The sequence below is a fragment of the Montipora foliosa genome, chromosome 8 (genome assembly GCF_036669935.1).
Source record: "Montipora foliosa isolate CH-2021 chromosome 8, ASM3666993v2, whole genome shotgun sequence".
In the NCBI taxonomy this organism is placed as follows: Eukaryota; Metazoa; Cnidaria; class Anthozoa; order Scleractinia; family Acroporidae; genus Montipora; species Montipora foliosa.
In genome coordinates, this window is record NC_090876.1 from 23,112,264 (window position 1) to 23,132,499 (window position 20,236).

Here is a 20,236-nt window from a genome sequence, read left to right on the forward strand (position 1 = left end):
TTTTGTTTTTTTTTTTCCCGTCAATTTGTTTGCATCACTTTTAACGAGAAAAAAGGTGCACGGCAGAGGAGTTGAAGGAATTTCAAGGAAAGCGTTTCTACTTGCATATTTCACGTTTATCGATTTGGGTTTGATAGAATCCCTATTTCGGTGAATAATTAATTGAATTAATATATCGATTCAAACAGACTTTAGAGTTTTATCTCTTGTCCCAGCACCAAGACGAGATTAACTGAAAACAAGGTTAAAGGAAGCAGTTTTGTCTTTTGCAAAGTTTTCACACAGAAGAAAAACTACTCTATAAGAAATTGTACTGAAAGAGTTGACTTTGTGTACTAGTGAGTTCTAGGAAGTTAAAACTCTTTAGGGGTCTAAGTTAATTTGTGCGAAGTCAATGTTAGACCGTGAAATTCAGAGATAATTTTGCTCCCAGAGCTGCTTCCTGAGTGCATAAATCTTTTTCCTTTGCTCTTGCCTTATCGACGCGCTATGACGACTGAGGAGTTTTTGTATACTTTGATAAAGCGAGTATTTGTTTAGAGTAAGCTCCGACTAAATTAACTCTTTTTAAAGAAGTCGCACCTTTTGATTTAGTATCTACAAGGTATCTAGCCAGTACAAGCAGCAGTTAGTTAAACTGGGGGGAAGTTTTACAGTAACTATAATTATGTAATACGATAATGTACACGGCAAAATTGGCCAATTCTCATTGTATGAAAGCGGTACATTGTACTCAGTGACCCTTGGGTAGGGTCGTACCCCTTGTTGAACACTATATTTCATTGGCTGTATATTGTCGTACTTCCTATTGTTTTCTGTGCTAAATCCATTGTCATCTTTGTTCGTTCTATTGTTCTTTTGGCCAATCCTGAAGCCCGTTCAACGAGGTACGACACGACCCACTCAGTGTGGCAACTGACTGCGTCTCAATGAAGTTATGACAACCACGCGCGTACGACCTAAAGCGAAAAAAAAAAAGACAAAAAGTGGACGACAGTTGTCATGCTATTTTTCGCAAAACAGCTCCAAAATTTAAAACAAAAGGAAAAAAATTATTGCCAAAAAAAAAAAAAAACAAAATGGAATGATCGTTTGAATGAACGTTTTTTTCATAGGTGAATGAGAGTTCTTTAGAAAGGAACGAATCGTATAGACATAAACTCCTCTAAAATCAATCGAAAAAGTCATGTTGACTCTATTTAAAACAATGAGTGTCAAATTCAGCGCTCAAATTGAAATCGCCTGAAGGCCTTTTTTTTCGGGTCTTTCGAAACACTGATTATTTGAATAAATTTCGAATTATACCAGAAGATAGTTCTGGGTTTCCAATGGTAATTACTGTGCTGAGCTGTCCCAACTTTGTTTATTGTCCACAGATTTACCCAGCATCCTCAGTGAAAAGCGAATAGGATTTATTGACCCGCATGAGGACCACTTTAACACAAGCGAAAACCGAAGAACAGGGTTTGATTTGCGGCTCAAGGAAGTGCCTAATGCCAGTGAAAAAATGTCCGATCAGTTTCTGCCGTACAAAGGAATTTTTGATTGCACTGATCACGTATTCGATGAAGGGCATTACAAAGGGACGTTGTTTCGTTTTCCTTTGCGTGCTTCTCCTTCTAAGTTATCACAGACAGTGTACTCTGAAGACAAAGTGAAACACCTCTTTAAGAGTTTCATCAATGACGCTCACCTCGTTCTTCTTTTTCTTCGAAATATCGAGGTTATCGAGCTCTATGTACGCGAAGAGTTCGAGGAAGAACCAACATGTACATTTCAAGTGAAGATAGGCGACGAAAGCCTTGACGTTGTTCGAAGAAGGAGAAGAGCCTTTTTTGATGCAATGAAACCGGGTCAACATATGGCAGAACCCGTCACGGAAACTTATCCATTGACTATTTTAAAAACAGAGGTTAATAAAAGCACTGAGAGGCACTCGTATCTTATAACGAACTATTGCTGTGGAGGTGAAGTCTCAGATGAGTTTAAGAAGCTTTTGACAGATGATGAGCTCAGCTATTTGCCGTCTGTTGGCGTCGCCATGGCTTTGCCATCGGAAACCAACTGCCCGACTCCCGACATATCTGGTCATGTGTTTTGCGTACTTCCCTTGCCAGTCCAGACGAAAGGCATGACAGGCCTGCCAGTGCACGTAAACGGGTTCTTTGCATTGAGCCAGAACAGACGCCACATCAAGACGCCAAATGCAGACCAGGAGGAACGAGTGGAGTTGACTGACAAGTCGTTGTTGTGGAACTGCTGTCTCATTGAAGAAGCTATACCAGCAGCGTATGCTGTCCTGATATCACAAGCAATTGACAACAATGAGCCACCAGAGTCAATTTACAAGTAAGTTTGGATTTATGTTAGTGGCGACAGCTAGTGACTTTGTACGCTTTTATAAAATGTCTCAGATAGTACGCGCGCTGTGATTTGCTCAATAAGCGGGCGGCATTCTACTGCACGGCCCGCGAAATTTGGAATTTTGATAAAACATTATCAAGATAGATAGATGGCTTTATTAGAATCACATGGCAGCCTAATAGGGCTGAATTGCATGATTATTTACAATACAACACGGGCTAAAAAACTATAATTATATATGTAATTTACAAGAAATTATACACGGACCAATTGTCTACTTATGTATGGTAAATATGTCTGGGAGAAACGCTTGGTGCGCATTATTGGGTTAGCAAACTGACGTTGGTTTCCAAGATTATAAGTAATATGGTTCTTCGGTGGCAGAAAATGATGAAGCTTGTCCTCGGTATTGGATAGTATTGATTCGAAAAAATTATGTCATTGCTCGATACGTCTATCCTTCAGTGAATTCAGGTTAAACACTGAAAGATTGTCAGATATGAAAGGCCGGGCGAAATTACAGATAGAGCGCGTTTTTGAATACGTTCTATGTCGTTGCTTAAATAATCAGGCAGTGGTGTATGATGGTAAAGAGGAGCACAGTATTCAAGTACAGGTCTAATACAAGTAAGATGATATCGCGAGCCGGAAGTTTGGCGCGCTCAAGCAGTATGAGAAAAAAACATCCGCGTATTAGCCTTTTTGATTACATATGACAATTCCATTGAAGGTTGCTGGCTAAAGTTACACCTAACAATTTAACACTATTTACGTATCCTCGTTGTTTCCCGTTGACTCGGTCCGTAAATTACAGCACGATATTCGTACTTGGTTAGTGAGAGGTATGTATTGCCTAGGGTCTAAGGCCGTACCAACTTGAAAGTGACAAGACGCTCAGTTTAATCGTCTTGTAGAAATCTTCGTTTGGTTTTGTAATAGGAGGAAAATAATTAGCCTTATGTCAAACCCAAGACGTTAATGCGGAATCACTCTACATCTCTCCTAGCTAGTAAATATCCAAGTGTCTGGGTTTACTACTGTCTTGCGCTTTCTTGGGAATCGTGGCGCTCGGTTTGATCCTCTATCATCTTGGTTTTTTTCTCTATGGTGGCTTTTTGGATCCATCATCGTCTTTATGTAGCTTACTTTCGTCTCAAATACCCCCTATGCCTGTTGAAAGTAGCTTAACCAGATGACCTGTAATCTCAAGGTGACAAATACGATTGGCCATTTTGTATCATGTGTCGAAACATAGGAGCCACGTTTCATACTCAATATACAGTTAGCACAAATATTGCATTCTAAGTGAAATGAAAGGCTTTTTATTTTGCCTTGCGAAGAGACCTATCATCAAGTAAGTGAATGGCAAGAGATTGTAAACTGATCTTGTTCAATATGCTATTGTCTGGAATCATGAATGGATTTCGTTTTTGAAGTAGTGGTGGTGGTGGTGGTGGTGGTAGTAGTGGTAGTGGTAGTGGTAGTGGTAGTGGTAGTGGTAGTGGTAGTGGTAGTGGTAGTGGTAGTGGTAGTCGTCGTCGTCGTCGTCCCTATCATTGAACAGCGGTGACTCCATACTGACCCTTTCTGTGGCACGTTTTATTCCAAACAGAGCGTGGCCGAACATCTCCAGTATTGACCAAACCTGGATGAGACTGAAAAGTCCTCTATTGAAGATGCTCTGTAGTGATCGTGTCATACACACCAAAACAGATGGAGGCAAATGGCTTTACGTCAAAGAGGCTATCTTTGACAGAATCGAAGAAAACGACACGAAGAAGTTGCTTCAAAGCGTGTTGCTTACAGCCCATCAAAATGTCGCTACCCTACCCACGCACGTTTTACAGTCGATTAACGATTGCACGCCTATAAGAAAAGAGATCACTCCTTCCTTTGTACGTGGTGTTCTCGCCACTGAGCCTACTTGCTACAAATGTCTTGACAAAAGAGAGAAGTTGTCTCTTCTCAAGTTTGTTCTCAAAGATGACCGCTTGTGTGAGCTCGTGGGCTTGGAACTGTTGCCCATATCTGATGGAAATTTTACATACTTTGCAAAGTTAGATGACAACTCAGCTGACACGACCATCTTTATAACATCACCCGAGCATCCTCCAGAACTTTTTCCGACTTTGAGAGACCGTTTTCTGGATCAGCCCTTGGAGGATGACATTTTAAGACAACTGGAAGAAGTTGCCAAAAAAGGTATCCATTAGTATCATTTAGCGCATTCAGATGAATTGTTCTCTGCAGGGTCGTAAAACATTAAACCTGATGAGAAAAATGTGCGACATTTATTGTTATAAGGTTGACTCTTTCAGTTATATATAATCAATAAAAAGATAAAGAAAACAGGTACCTCTTAGGTTTGTGGCATCTTTTGTATTTTCGGAAGACCTCAGCTTGTCGATTACTTCGAATAATATGTTTGAGGCAGTGTGGCCCAGTGGTTAGAGCGCTTGCCATGAGATCCGGAGATCCCGGGTTAAAGACCCGCTCTGACCGCGCGTTGAATTGGATCCTGGTAGTCCCTGGTTCAACTTCCCAGCCGCTCTTGTAAATAGCCAACTGGTTTGCCTCCAGCCAGTTGGGATTCTTAACAGTTGTTGTTCTGTTCTGTCGTTTCGTTGTGTTTCATTGGCCCTGAAAAGCCCCTATGGGGAGCGGTCAATTAAGGAAGTATGTATGTCTGTCTGTCTGTCTGTCTGTCTGTCTGTCTGTCTGTCTGTATGTATGTATGTATGTATGTATGTATGTATGTATGTATGTATGTGTTCAAACCTTAACCATGCAAAGGAGTTTTCAAACTACAAGACCATGACTCATTTCTCAATTTGTTTACAGGGTGCACTCAGTTAAGACTGCTTGACAAACACCATGTACCGCATCTACTAAGAGAAATGTTAGAGAGAGGCTGGTCAAACAGTGATGAGCTACAGTGGTCTCCAACAGAAGATTGGCTGAGGTGCATATGGGAGTACTTAAACAAACATTTTAAGACTGAAGAAGACCTGTCCAAGATGAATAACCTCCCTTTGGTTCCCCTTGAGCTCTCAAAAGTCACCCTAACAAAATTAACAAATCGATCCAAAATTGTTGTTCAAGAGTTGGACGAGAAATGCTTGGAGGAAAATGTGAGGTTCGCTTTGGAGAAGCTTGGGGTAATTGTCTTGAAAGCCTTGCCTGACTTTTTGAGAAACCACCCTAGTGTTGTAGGCAAATTTGTCCACCGGCCGTCTGTGCACGGTGTTTTGAAGGCCGTGGCAGTTTCCGCCTCTGAGATGAGTCAGGGAATGCTCTCAGCAATATTGCTGGACAAGAAAGTTACAGATGACGAGAAACGTGCACTGAGAAGGTTTTTTTCCGAAAGTTCCTCACTGAATCGAGAAGAAAAAAGTACTCTAAGCTTTCTCCCATTATTCGAGACTGTTGGAGGATTACAATTTTTCGTATCAAAGAAAGACGTGTGGGTGGCTGCACCAGAAGATGCATACGATTTTCCAGTGGCTCCTCTGAAAGAAAAAAAATTCGTTGACACGAGAGCTGAAGATTCGAGAAAGTTAGCTCGCATGTTAAACATAAAAACTCTGACAACATCTGATTTTCTGGTGGAAGGGATATTTCCTTGTGTTCACAACAGAACATATGGGGATGATGAAGTTGACAAACTTATGGATGTTGTGATAAAGAGATACGATAATCATGCTGGTAACCGAACAAGATTTGAAGAGGAAATGAGAACATTGCGTTTTGTGCCAACGAAGAATGGCCGTGTCAGCCCCAGAGACATCTTTGATCCAAGAAATGACCTGCTTTGTAGAGTTTTTGCAGACGAGGATGTCTTTCCAGTAGGAGATCAGTATAATGACCCGTTAGTCCTCGCAGTTCTGACGAAACTTGGTATGAAGAGTGAGGCTGACATAACCGCTGAAGATCTCTACCACAGTGCTCGAAAGATCTCGGAAATCCCAGACATGTTAACAGCAGAATCAAAGGCAGAAGCAGTCATGGCATACTTGGAAAGTAACCCTTCAAAGCTTGAAGAATCTATAAATGAAAACCCTTTAGGAGAACTGCTTCAAGAAAACGTTTGGGTACGTAGAATTGAACAAAAACCCGATAAATTTCCAAAGGGGCTTCCTTTTGGGGGAGAAGATAAAGAAAAGGTTTCGATCTTCTTCAAGCCGTCAGGAATCTACAGTTACGAGAACGTTAACCTCATCGGATCAGTGAAGCCGATTGTCAAAACTAAAGCGTCCAGCAAGTTGGCCAAATACTTTGGCTGGGACAAAAAGCCTCAAATTTTGGACATTATAAGGCATTTGAACTGTTTAGTCAACTGTTACACCCAGGATGAAAAGCCACTTTATATGCTGCAGGTCCAAGATGTTTACAATTATTTTCTTTCCCATGCAGAAGAGGCTGGTTGCAGGTGCGCCTTGGAAGGAATCCATAATTTAAGATGGATTTGGAATGGAGACGGCTTTTCATTTCCCTCTGTTATGCTTTGTAAGAAGCCTTCCATTGACCTCTCACCCTACATCTATTCCCTTCCCCAAGAAATGAACAAGTACAGTGAGTTGTTCTTTATGTCTGGAATGCGAGATGAATGTGATGAATTAGTTCTTCTTAGTGTACTTGAGTTGATCAAGGAGAAGTATGACCAAAGAGATCATGACTTTGAGCCTGTGGAAGTCAATAGAGACCTGCAATTATCTATTGCAATCCTTAATGAATTAAAGCCAAGTGATGGTCATCAACTGCCTCAGGAACTTCAGGAAAAAGTATTACTTCCAACGTATGTAGAAGGGGATGCTTTTGTGAAGCTTGCATCTGCTGAAAACTGTGTGTATTGTGAAAGCGAATGGGACCTACTAGACAACGATGATGGAGACATACGATATTTTTTTGTACATCCCAATGTTGCTGGTAGCACCGCTGAGCTGTTTAATGTTCGCACTCTAACCAACAGCTTAATTGATCCTGATGAACTATCAGTGGGAGAAGAGTTTGGGCAAGAGGAAAAACTTACAGACAGGCTAAACAGGCTGTTAGAAGAGTACACGGATGGATTTTCAGTAGCAAAAGAGCTTATTCAAAATGCAGACGACGCCGGTGCCACAGAAGTCAGATTTCTGTATGATGAAAGAAGCAACCAAGATGCCTTGACCAGTCTGATTGACAAAGGAATGGAGGAATGTCAAGGTCCTGCCTTGTGGGTTTATAACGACGCCGAGTTTCGTCCTGAAGATTTTATAAACATTACAAAATTGAATGGTGGTACAAAAGAACAAGAAACAGAAAAAATAGGGAGATTTGGGCTTGGGTTTAATGCTGTCTACAACCTGACAGATGTACCTATGTTTCTCAGCGGAAACTATTTTGTGGTACTTGATCCCCACCTCTCCCATCTGGGGAAATTAATCAGGAACAAAAGCAAGCCTGGAATAAAGATTGACTTAAACAACAATACAAGGCGACTGAGAAATTACCGTGATCAATTTAAACCATTTAACAACATTTTTGGGTGTGATCTAAGTTTGGACAAAGATGACAACTCCTTTCGTGGAACGTTGTTTCGATTCCCGTTGAGAACCAAAGAACAGGCCAGACGTAGTGAAATTAAAAGGCTACATTACAGTGACCAAGAAATGCGAAAATTGTTGCAAATGTTCCTGGACAGAGCGCAGTTGCTGCTTCTGTTCACGCAGAACGTCATCAGTCTGAAGATATATAGCCTACCGAGGTCATCCTGCCAAACCCCACAGCCTGTATTACTATGCCAGGTGAACAAATCATTATCACAAGGTCGAATTCTAAGAGCACTGTCTGACCCTGTTGACCTACCGATCACTGCCCGGAAGCTGGATGCACAGCAACAGGAGTTAATCAGACAGAGTAACTTTCTTCAGGCGTGCTCTTATGTTACCAAAAGTGGAAAGAGCGGCATATTTCCAGAGTCTTCATTTGCGGTGGAAATCGAATGTATTTCAACCAATTCTGGTCAAGAGTTCTTTAATATGAAGAATGCTCCTCAAAGAGAGTGTGAAATCTGGCTTATTGTGTCATCAATGGGAACAGGACAGGCAATGGACTTTGCAAGAAGAGATCCTGCCCCCCTCCTTCCATCAGCTGGAGTCGCTGTTCAATTGGTCCCAAATGCAGCAGACACTTTTCTGCCCTCTCCTGTCGTAAAGAGGACCGCTGAAAAAAACCTCAGCGGTACCATTTTCTGTTACCTTCCTCTACCAATACATAGCGGTCTTCCTGTTCACATAAATGGAGCGTTTGCAGTGACTTCCAATCGACGCCATTTGCAGGAAAAATTAGAAGATGACAAGGAATGCACTGGGGTAAAATGGAACAATAAACTAATGGCAGATTCCATCTCGTCTGCCTACTTTTCCCTCCTGGAGGATGTGAAATCACTCGCTCCTGGCGATGATTCATATGTGTTTCATTCATTGTGGCCCAAAGCCTCTGAAGTAAACGTAGAATGCTTGCCTATTGTGAATTCTTTCTATTACAAACTTGCAACTGGAGCCAAAGACTTATTCTTTGATGGAAACGAATGGGTCAACTTTTCTAAGGTGATTTTTCTTCATCCAGATCTCCGGACGGATCCTGAAGTAGGAAAAGTTTCATTTGCAGTTTTTGAGCAGCTTTTCAAGACAAAAGACGTTGTCATTGATTTACCCACTGATGTGTATTATTCTTTCTTTGTCTGTCACCTTGAAGCCTTCATAGAAAACAAAACGTACGACAAGAAGCGCTTTTTTTTGGAGGTTTTTTTCCCGAACATTTCGGATGTTCCCTCAAATACGAGAGATGTTCTGGTATTGCATTCTTTGGATCGAAAAGAGGAGAATTTTGATGTACTGTTAAAGTTGAGTGCCTGCATTCCGACATCACCAGAAGGGGACAGACTCAGCTGTCCTGGCCAGTTGGTGAATCCCAAGGGAGAGGTTGCCGTTCTATTTTGTCATGAAGAAGGGAGATTTCCATGCGGTGACGATACTTTTCTGAAATTTGCAAGACTCGAAAGGCTTGAGGAACTTGGAATGACTTCAGAAGATCTTCCATGGGAAGACGTTGCAGAGAGGGCAGAGAGTGTTCAAAGCCTGAATGCAGTCGACAGTAAAGCTGCTTTGAAGCGTGTGAAGGCCTTATTGAAATTCATGGAGAAGAAATTGAAACGCCAGAGTGACAAACCCCCACAAACGGTTTTGAAGCGCCTCCTTAACACACCATTCCTTCCGGTATTACAGAAACCACAATCATTCCCTCTTACCTGGAAAGCTGATCAATTAGTAAAGAAAAGAAATCCTTTGGTACCCCCAAAGGACATTTTTCTTCAGGAGAAGAAGTACCTCGTATGTTGCACAGAGCTGCTTGTAGACCGCGAAATCCCTCCAAAAGTGAAACAGTTGTTAAAGCTGGAGGACAAAGAAATAACAACAGAACACGTCATAAGACAACTCGAGAACGCCATATCTCTTAACATTGAGAAGCTGAGTGCTAGTGGTTACGAAGAACTATGCCACGTTTGCACAAAAGCTTATTCATTTTTACAAGACAAAATGACCAACTGGCCACCTGTTTCTTTTCCTACAAGATTTATTCTTGTAGGGAAGAGGTTTCTTTCTGCAGACCGTGTGGCTTTCGAAGTCAAGGCTGACTGCTCCCCTTACCTTAACAAACTTCCAGATAACTTAGCTGTCGTTTATTGTGAACTCTTTAAACTTGCTGGTGTTCGAAAAGAGTTCGTTGCAAAAGACTACATTTCTAGCCTTCAGGATGTGCATAAAGAGTTCCTTGAAATGCAGCTTGATGAACTAACATTGCAAACGGTTATTAACATGGTACACCAGCTTTCCGAGGCTCTGAAACGACAAGGAGACTCTTCACAAGAAAACATGTACGAGTCTATTTCCCTTCCAGATTCTAGGGGAGTGATGCGTCATATATCTGATCTTTGCGTGAAAGATTGCCCATGGATGCCTGAAGATCCAGAAGAACAATTTGTCCACGAGCAGATCGCTTGGTCAGTCTGTGAACAACTTGGAGTGAAAACGCGTAGGGAGGAAGCTTTACAAAATCATGACGTCGGATTTCCGTTCGGTCAGAAGGAGAAGCTCACAAATCGTTTGAAGCGCATTCTAGAAAGCTACCCGGGGAAAAAAGAAATTTTGAAAGAGCTTTTGCAAAATGCTGATGACGCGCAAGCAACTGAGATTTGCTTTGTGAAAGACCCCAGACATCACCGCGATCAGAAAGTGTTTGCAGATAGCTGGAAACCAATACAAGGTCCTGCACTGTGTGTGTACAACAACAAGCCATTCACCAATGCCGATATGAAAGGTATATGTAGCCTTGGGGAGGGCAGCAAGGGAGATGATCCAAACAAGACCGGTAAGTACGGAGTCGGCTTCAATGCTGTCTACCACTTAACGGATGTGCCGTCGTTCATATCAAAAGGTGAAGAAATCGGAGATGTCTTATGCGTGTTCGATCCACACTGCGAGTACGTTCGCCATTCAACTGAGGAAAATCCTGGCAGGATGTTCAGAAACGTCAATATTTTGAAGGAAAAGTTTCCAGACGTCTTTCTCTGCTACTTGGGGAACATTTTCCCTTTAGATAATGGAACATTGTTCCGCTTTCCTCTGAGGTCGGAGAAAATGGCTGAACAATCCCGAATATCCCAAACTGCTTTCACTGTTGAGAAACTGGATGTAATGATGGAAGACCTAAAGAAGGAGCTGTTTGAAGTTCTCCTCTTTGTCAACAACGTGAAGAAGATAAGCATTTCTGAGATAACTGAAAAAGGAGTCCTGGTAAATTGTTATTCTGTCGAAATCGTTATGTCGAAGGAGGATGAGAAGAAACGGCAAGAATTCTCTGACTATTTAAAAACAGAAGGTAAGAGAGTAAGGACCGAGAAAATTCTTCCCTCAGACATTAAAGTCAAGAAATGTATGTACACTATGAGGTTACAAGACAACCTTGGAAATGAAGAGAACTGGTTGACTGTTCAACAAGTTGGCTTTGAGAAACCTGTAGAGGAGACCATTATTCGTGCCTTTGGGGAGGATCGCCTAGGAATGCTTCCTCGTGGCGGTGTCGCATGCTTCCTTGGAGGTAACAACTCAAGTTCAGAAGACGAAACGAAAAGGAAAGCTTTCTGCTTTCTTCCACTTCCACTAGAGACTGACCTACCAGTGCACGTTAATGGGCACTTTGCGTTGGATCATGAAAGTAGGAGATCGTTGTGGCGTGATGAAGTCAGCGGCTACAGGAGTGACTGGAATAAGGCCTTGCTACATGATGTCATTGCTTCTTGCTATCTTACCCTTTTGAGTGAAGCTCGCGTAATTTTACAATTACCTGTTTCAGAAGAGGATACTTGTTATGCTTCCAGCTGCAGACTTTCCATGTTGTCACGAATAAGCACCTATGAGAAGCTTTTTCCAACTCATGTTGAAGACCCGTATTGGAAGATAGTGGTTAATTCAGTTTACCAAGACATGAATACAAGGAAATTGCGCCTGCTTCCAGTCCTAAAAGCCAGCGCAGATAGAGTGCAATTAACATGGTTTCCACCTACTGGAGAAGGCATGGACCTGACATTTTTCAACAATCTCGAAATAAAAGGATGTTTTGCTGCAATGCCGCCACGATGCGATGAAAAAGAAGATGATCGAAGAAAACGCGAAGTTTACAGGCTCAAAGAGAAAACAGCACTAGAACAAACCTTGTTGGAAACTGGTGTCAACTTGGTAGGATTATCAATGGACATCTTTAATTCGTTTAGAGAAGCTGGAGTAGACACCCGCTGTCTATCTCCTCGTGCGGTTATGGATTTGTACAAGTCTTCCAATACGATGGATCAGCCTTGTAGAATTGGACGTCTTCCATGCCATGTTAGCAAATCACCATTTCAAAATAAGGAAGGGGTGATTAGAGTCCTGAAGTACTGCAAGGATGACGAGCGCTTTCTTGATAGTCTTTCCTTGCTTCCATTGCTTCTTACTGACGATCTCGTTCTTAACATTTTTAGTGAGAGCGAGCCGACGTGCTTGAGTCAGTATCAGGATATCTTGCCGAAATCGCAATCAATTTTTGTTCACCAAGAACTTCGCGGCAAATTTTTCAACGAAGTTGACAGCAGAGCCTCGTCTGTGTTCCGACCCCTGGATGTTGAGATTTTTTCATCTCAGTTGCCTCGTAACCTGCCTACCCGTTTTCGCAGTGAAGATCACTATACCGAGTGGCTGCCTGATAAACCAGATGGCCCCTTACCAAATCGTGTCTGGATTTACCGAGTTTGGAGTTTTTTGCATGATTTTGTCGATCATTCTATGGCGGAGGCAGCTTCAAGCGAAGAGAATATAGATTTAAAGATTCCTGACCTGCTCTCACCTTTATCATCGTGGGCTATTCTTCCAGCTACTGAGACAAAGCGGGTAACCCTACGAACTCCAGGGAGTGAAAACCAAGAGCGAACAGTTGCTTTTCATTTCTTGGTCCCCCTAAGTATGGCAGAATGTGTTGTTGATTTCACTGATTGTGGCGAGCCTAGCCGAAAGCTTGTAAAGATTCTGAGAAATTTGGGTTTACCAGAGCTTAACTGGCAAGTGCTAACGGGAATAAGCTCTGAAATAACTCTGATCAAAATGGAATCGTATAGAATGGCACGAAAATTAGTCGCGTCTCTGAGGACACCCCATTCCTTGATTGCAGTCCTGAAACAGAAGCTAAAGACCGATCCCCGTTCGCTTGATGATACGTTGACATTTTCAAGTTCTGAAGTTGTTCTGGCTTACTTCAGTCGCCATGTGGAATATCTGACAGAGGCTGACAAAGAAACGTTGAGGAAGCTCCCGTTTTTTCCGACGGCTGGCGGTGTTGTTTCTCGGCTTGAGGGTAACAATGTTTTCATTTTACCCCTTATCCCCAAAAACGAAATGTGTGTTATTGAGAGAACTATGGGTTGTTTGTTTCTGGAATCCTTCAGTAACCTGTCAGACCTGTACAAGTTCTTAGGAGTGAAGAGTGTAACACTTGTGGAAGTCTACACGCAGTTTATCCTAAAAAGCTTTTCACAATTAAGTCATGAAGGAAGATTAGCTCACCTTCAATACCTTCGTCAATTTGTCATGTTAGAGGATGCATTCCAGGAAGACGATGTAAACATACAGAAAGAGCGGCTCCTTGAGTGTTTGAGAATGGTTGAATTCATTCCAGCAGTGGATGGCACATTGAAAGCAGCGTCAAGGTTCTATGACCCTGACAATGAAGTTTTCCATACAATGTTATCAGACGACAAATTTCCTCCAACACCCTTTTCATCTCACGACTGGTTACCATTTTTGAGCAAAGTGGGCCTAGTGACAGAGGTTTCAAAAGGCCGTTTTCTTGAATATGTCAAGCAAGTTGCGCATGAAGCTGAAACAGCAAGGACTGAAAAGACAAAAGAAAAGTCTGAAGTTTTAGTCCGTCACCTTATCTCCCGTCCTAATGTGGTTAGCGAAGGTCTGTTATCTTGGATACGATATGTTCCCTTTGTGGCTGCAGATCCTGTTTCGAACCGACTACAAAGTCTTTGTCCGTCGTTTGTTGAAAAGAGAGGGGAAAATATCCCATATATCACCTTTGGAGGAGCCGTTGTCTGCGACTTTGAAGAAATCGTCTGGACAAAAGCACATTTGCTTCCAAGCTGGGCTGATCCGCGTCACCGGCGATATGAACTTGATTGTCCTCCTCAAAAAAACCGTGACCACTATCTCCATGAGTTTCTCTCAGAGCTTCAAGTCATGAAAAAACCATCGGTTGATATCGTTGTCGGGCATTGTCAGACCCTCTGCTCATATCTTCAAAGCAGCTACAGTGAAGAAGGCTTTTTGCGCCAAGAAGGTTCTGCAGTAACAGAGGTCATGGAAATGATTTACACATTTCTGGAAGAAAATTTGCAAAACGGCAGTCAGATAGGTCTCCAAAGTACTTGCTGTATATTGGTGGAAGATGGAAGGAAGTTTATTCTTCCAAAACAGGCCGTCCTTGAGATGTATGAAGATCTTGAGATCAAGCCATTTCTCTACAGAATACCTCCAGAATTTGGAAAATTTCGATCGCTCTTCGAATTCTTAGGCTGCTCCAAGTATGTTAACACGAGCCATTACGCCATGGTGTTAACGATGTTGCAGCAAAGTTGCAAGACTGCCAGAATGCATCCAAACGAGATTCATGATTGCTTTAAGGCAGTGAAAGGATTCTTTGACAAGTTACAAGACGAAGACCAAGATGTGGCATCTGTTTCTACCTTGTATCTTCCAGCCATGTCAGCAGGGCTTGTCTCCCCGAATGCGTCTCTTGCTACGATCCCTGTCTTCTTAAAAATGTCAACTGACGTGATATTCGACGATGCTCCCACCTATGGTACGCGTATCAAGAAAATGGATCGACTAATGGTGGTTGAACTCAGCCATATGGACGTTCACTGCAAATCTTCCATGATGAACCACGCAGATCTAATGATGAAACTTCCCCTTTCCTTGCGGCCCAAGTTTTTATCTTTGGAGGTCAGGGAAAAACTGAGGAATCCAGATGATAAATTTGAAGTGAGAAATCAGGACATTACGACACTGAGGCAGAGGCTATCGTCCGTGCAGTTTGGCCGTGGAATCGCAAGAATCATACGACACGTAAACTCTCAAAGAAAAGACATAGATGAAAGCGTGATTTTGAGTATCGAGACGCGCCTTAGAAGCATTCAACTTTACGCTTTAGAACGGCTAGAAACTTCTCTTTTTCACAACAACGTTCTGATTGAAGGGAGTGAAGCCATGGTACCGTACTTTCAAGAAGCGTTTGAAGTTTGTGGGGAGAAAGTATGGAAGGTCTACATCAATACAGAAAGTGGGATGAGTAATACCATTTCGACTACATCCGTGGTGACAGATGTGATCGTGAAAATGTATGGAGAATACCTCGGAAAGAAGGCTTTCATTATCTCTGAAATGTTGCGCTGCTCTCCATCCTCCATTTGGTCACTTTTGGATACAATGAATATTCGGAAGGATGATAGCTTCAGTGCACTAGAAATGGGGATCTATCCTGAACCTGGCACCTTGATTCCAGTCGAGGACCATCATCTCCTGAATAATGCCTTTGAAGAATTTGAACAAGGGGAATACGTAGGGTATCAGTTGGATGATCCAAGTCTGCAACTGAAAGAAGGTCTTCCAACCTACATCTACGCGATAGTAATCGACACGGTCTTTAGCGAAAATGCGGTTTGCTTAAAAAAGCAATACAAGGTAAGCATTGGTCACGACAAGGAAGCAGTCGTAAAGGCCGTAAACCTTTACAAATTTCACCGGCCCCAAGAGATCTTCGACGAGCAAGCGGGACGCTTGAGAAATAAGCAGGAGGTCTTTCTGGAGATTTCAAATCTTCTAAGGGATGCGTGGGAATTAACGGAAGAGGAAAGACGGCTAATCATTAAACGGCTCTGTCTGCGATGGAATCCAATAAATAATACAGGCGACGAGGAGGTCTACCGAGAAGCTTTTCAGCACATAAAGAATGAAGTTTCTCGACTTGGAGGTTCGTACGAAGAATTGTTCGCCACTTTGGAAACGCGCGCAAGGGAACATACCAAGAACAGAGAAATATACAAAACACGGTTCACCCGAAATTATGGCTCCTCCTCCAAATCATGGCGGTACATCCCTCCAAGTTTTTGCGAAAGGAATCCTCAACCAGGAGAAGCCAAACGCTGGCTCCGACAAGCTGAGGCCGACCTTAAGGCTGGTGAAAATGAAATTGCGTCTGGGAGACCGTCGTACGAATGGGTTTGCTTTAAATGTCACCAGGTAACAGAGTAGAAGGATAATACCTTTTGTTTGTTTGCTCTTTTATGTTTTGTTTGATATTGTTTTATTTATTTAATGTAATTGCCGTTGGTTTATCAATGAACGTAGTTTAAAGTTGATAGTGTTCCAACTCTTGTGAGCTCTCTGTTTTATTCACCCAGGCGGCAGAGAAGGCCTTGAAGGCTGCACAGTATGATTACGACGCCAACAAGACTAATGTGCACAACTTGGTTCAGAACTGCAGAGGTTTGGATGATAGTGAGTTATGTCATTTTGCCGGTCTGCTGGAGAATCTTGTTGGAGATTCAACACATATGCGTTACCCTGACAGAATGTGCTACCCCCAGATTCCTAATGATGTGTACGATGAAGAGAAGGCAAGAAAGGCGTTAGACTTTGCTCAAAAAGTCGTGGAAAGAGTGAAAAACAGGATCCTGTGAGATAGTGAGATCTATCAACATTACGGAGAAAAATCAACGTCGTTTCTTAAAACTCATGAGGCTGTGTCACTGTGTTTAATAGCGTGCAAGTAGGGTTTCTCTTAGATTAATCAGATATATGTGACAACTTATAGCGCTCGGTAAAATTCCTAGCGAGGGGAACGAGAGCCTGCAGTGCGACCGGGAAGACCGTAAATACCTGAAATATGTCTAAACCGCACAGAATTTACTGTTGTTGGCGTAGCAAGAATTATGTCAGCTTTGGGTTTTCCGGGTAACTGATTTAATTTAAGCTCATTCTGGTCGTTTTCTTCATTCTTGTCTTTTCTTACCTTACAACATCATTTTAAGCAAAAGTTGACCTTTACGATTTTTTTGATTGCGTTTTAAGCCCGACTAATAACGGTTATTCAGTTTGCAGTTTAAGCGTGTGAAGTCCGCAAACTTGATTGGCTTAAAGACAAAATAAGCATTCCTGACATATTTTAGGTTTTCACGGTTTTCCCCGTCGCACTGTAAGGTCTGCGTTCAGATCTCCTCGTAAAATAACTGGATCACATCCCAAAAAAATGAGGCAAATATTTCAGCTTGTGCTGTGACTGGAATTGGAACGCAGACATTAATACACTTAAAGGAATCACAGACTCCGTTGTCAAAGTATATCGAGCGAAGCAGGCAAAAGACAACAGCGCTTACTGCCTTGACGTCACGGTGCTCGCTTCGAAACTCACCGAGATCCCTCTTTTTGCAATCATAAATGTGATAACGCGTCGTTTCGATGCAGAAAATTCATATCACTGTGGCTATGACGTTGACGTTGTATCAGTCATTTTATGTTTTTGTATCGCCAATTGTTTTTGTTGAAAATTAAGTTCCGACGATACCACTGACACATGGGGGATATATTAAGCTGATATAGCGATATCCCTTGGTTTCTTTTTCAGGAAAATGAAACTTATAACTTGTTTGAATGCAATGCAAACAAGTTATTTTCTTTCGCAGTTTGGATATTAGTTATTTGCTAGCCTTGGAAATATCACTTTAAATTATATATATATAGATGTGGAATAAGAAGCAAGGACAACTTGCATACTTATTTGATGATGACAATGGGGCACACGTAGATACCTCTGATATTCTTGGTAAATAATCTCTGAAACGGTCCCCATTTTTTAAATTACTTTTTTCTTGCAAAATCTTGTACATTTAACCAGTGAGCTGTGTTCTCATCACAGTGAATTAAGTGAAACCATTAAGATATTACCGTCATTACCGTCGTTTTTGGTTTTCAGGATGAGAGAAGTATGCACAGGCATTTTTTAATACTCACGAGACAATTTTCTTTGTTGTTCAAGTTTGAATTAAAAAAAATGAAGGTCAGTTTCCTTTATCAATGACAGCTTTATCGTTATTTAATTTAATACAAATTACCCGGTACTCTGAGTTGGGTTTCAGCTATTAGAACCTCGCTCTCAGGACTGATCATGTAACGCTGCAAAGCTGGGGATAATTTGAAATGATCAATAAAAGTAGTAATAGTCGAACCATGCTGTATCACGTTCTTTAACTCTACATTTTTGGTAGTTACTTCTTCTCTAAGGAAGCGAGCCGAAGGGTTCAAACGTTGCCTTTGCGAGATCAAGCCCTATTGTAATCAGAAGGTGAAATTGTTTTGAGCAAAACGTTTTTAAGTCCTTGGACTCCGCTTGTCAATGGCCAACCGGTCTGCTTCGGTAATTGGAGATTTGAACATTGTTGTTGAATTTTTTGTTTTTGATATCGTGTTTATAGATACGGTCATTCACTCCTCGACCTCTTAGAAAGACGCCCAAAACTGTCCGATACGATTATTAGCCGGAGACCTAATGATCGGCAACGATGGTGACCGGAACAGAAGCGTCGTGCAAAATCACAAGTTCACGTTTTTGTCTCGTTTCCTATCTATTTTGACTTAGGGTAAACTATTTACACAGTGAGGTAGAGTGGCCAATCAAAACAGAGTTTGTAATTGAAAATCTGAACACCTATGAGATGTAAAAACAAAGTTGAAAACACGTGGACCTGTATTATTGCAAATCATTATGCGAAGGAAATGGGTCGTAAATATGAAGTTTTGACCATCTGAATGATTTTGGGTTAGATTAAAGCGATATAGTGTTGAAAGATCCAAAGTTATTGCTCTTCGTGTTACTGAGTAACGTAAACAGTCTTCGCACTGGTGAGTCGAAGGAATAAATTGGGTCAACCAGTAACCAGTTATTGTAAAGCCAGTACCGGTAACTCTCTGGGTTCACATGTAACACAAGTAATGGAAGATTCACGGAAAAATGGAATTTGAAATGTTATGCAGTGGCATTTGAAGGTAAAATAGGTGGTATTTGTAGACTTTATGCTTCGATGTATTGTGCAAATAATCAAGTATCTGTTCTTCTCTTTAATGGTTGATATTCCTTGACAGGCTTCTCACAGTTCAAAGAGCTTGCGTCCACATTTCTATCTTTATTTCTCAAGAGTTTTAATACATGAAGCGAAATTATAAATATGACAGGCCGAATGGCCCACAAGTTACAGTATTTTATCTTTTCTTCTGCCCTTACCATTCCGGAAACGAAACACTATTTCCTTTTTTTTTTTGAAATAGTTTCTTGTTAAAACTTGTTCGAGATCATTCCAGTTTATTCAACTTCAACAAATCAGCCAAAATTCGCTGTACCTGGGTTGGAAGCAACAGCGTTTAGAGTAACAGAAAAACTCGATACGGCGTATTCACCGTTATGTGCTTAATCTTTCCATAGAACTTATAATTTTGTAAGTTCACGTTGCAGCTTGGCAGAGAACTGGAGGAAGGGTTCAAAAGTTGAAATCGCAGTGAAGAGCGATATACTAGTGCGTCTTTGAAGACGCATAATGTGTGTCTCGCCTGTCTTTATATGCAGGAAGAATCAAGCATAATTTAACCTCCGTAGCAACGTTTTCAGTTTCTTACGCGGAGTGATAATTTACAACCAATATACAGAATAATAGTCAAGTTTTAAGAGTCTGTTTTAACTGCTCAATCAAATTTATTCAATCCGCATATAATTTATCATTTTTCCAAAGATAAACTCCATGATTTGAAGATCATCGCAGGTAAGCAACAACTTAACATTATCGGTGGTGGCCATGGAAGCGGAATGATGAATAACTGCTTTAAAGAGAATATGAATAAGGAATATTTTAGCTTTCGAACATTCTGAATAAACAATTTACAGTTTCTGTTAAAGAATAACGAATACGGATAAAAATATAATTGTTGACAATTCATAGTTAAGTAATGGCATTGGACAGCAGAGATAGAGGAGAAATAAGGCGATGTTGCCTGGTCGTTCTCCAATGGTGCTCACTAACGAGTCGTCTGCAAGAGCAATTTTTTCGCATTTGATACCTTTTATTTGCCACATAAAAGGTAACTCGCCAGCAAATACATTTTTCTTTTGGTCAGCACCAAGAACACGGACTCTGGCCACTTCCATGAAATTCATGCGCGGTCGTAGTGAAGGTCCACATTTGTAACTGTTG

The 20,236-nt window shown here is 41.5% G+C and overlaps 1 protein-coding gene across 2 annotated transcripts in view; it reads left to right on the plus strand.

Annotated features, from left to right (window-relative positions):
• LOC137967956 (sacsin-like) overlaps nucleotides 1-18,222 on the plus strand; it is a 46,765-nt gene extending 28,543 nt beyond the window's left edge. For both annotated transcript variants that reach the window (XM_068814557.1, XM_068814558.1), the window contains 4 exons: nucleotides 1,377-2,349; nucleotides 3,977-4,566; nucleotides 5,206-16,238; nucleotides 16,400-18,222. In XM_068814557.1, coding sequence (XP_068670658.1) covers nucleotides 1,377-2,349; nucleotides 3,977-4,566; nucleotides 5,206-16,238; nucleotides 16,400-16,678 — 12,875 coding nt within the window. In that variant the 3' untranslated portion in view covers nucleotides 16,679-18,222. The remainder of the gene's footprint in view (nucleotides 1-1,376; nucleotides 2,350-3,976; nucleotides 4,567-5,205; nucleotides 16,239-16,399) is intronic.
• The last annotated feature ends 2,014 nt before the right edge of the window (nucleotides 18,223-20,236 follow it).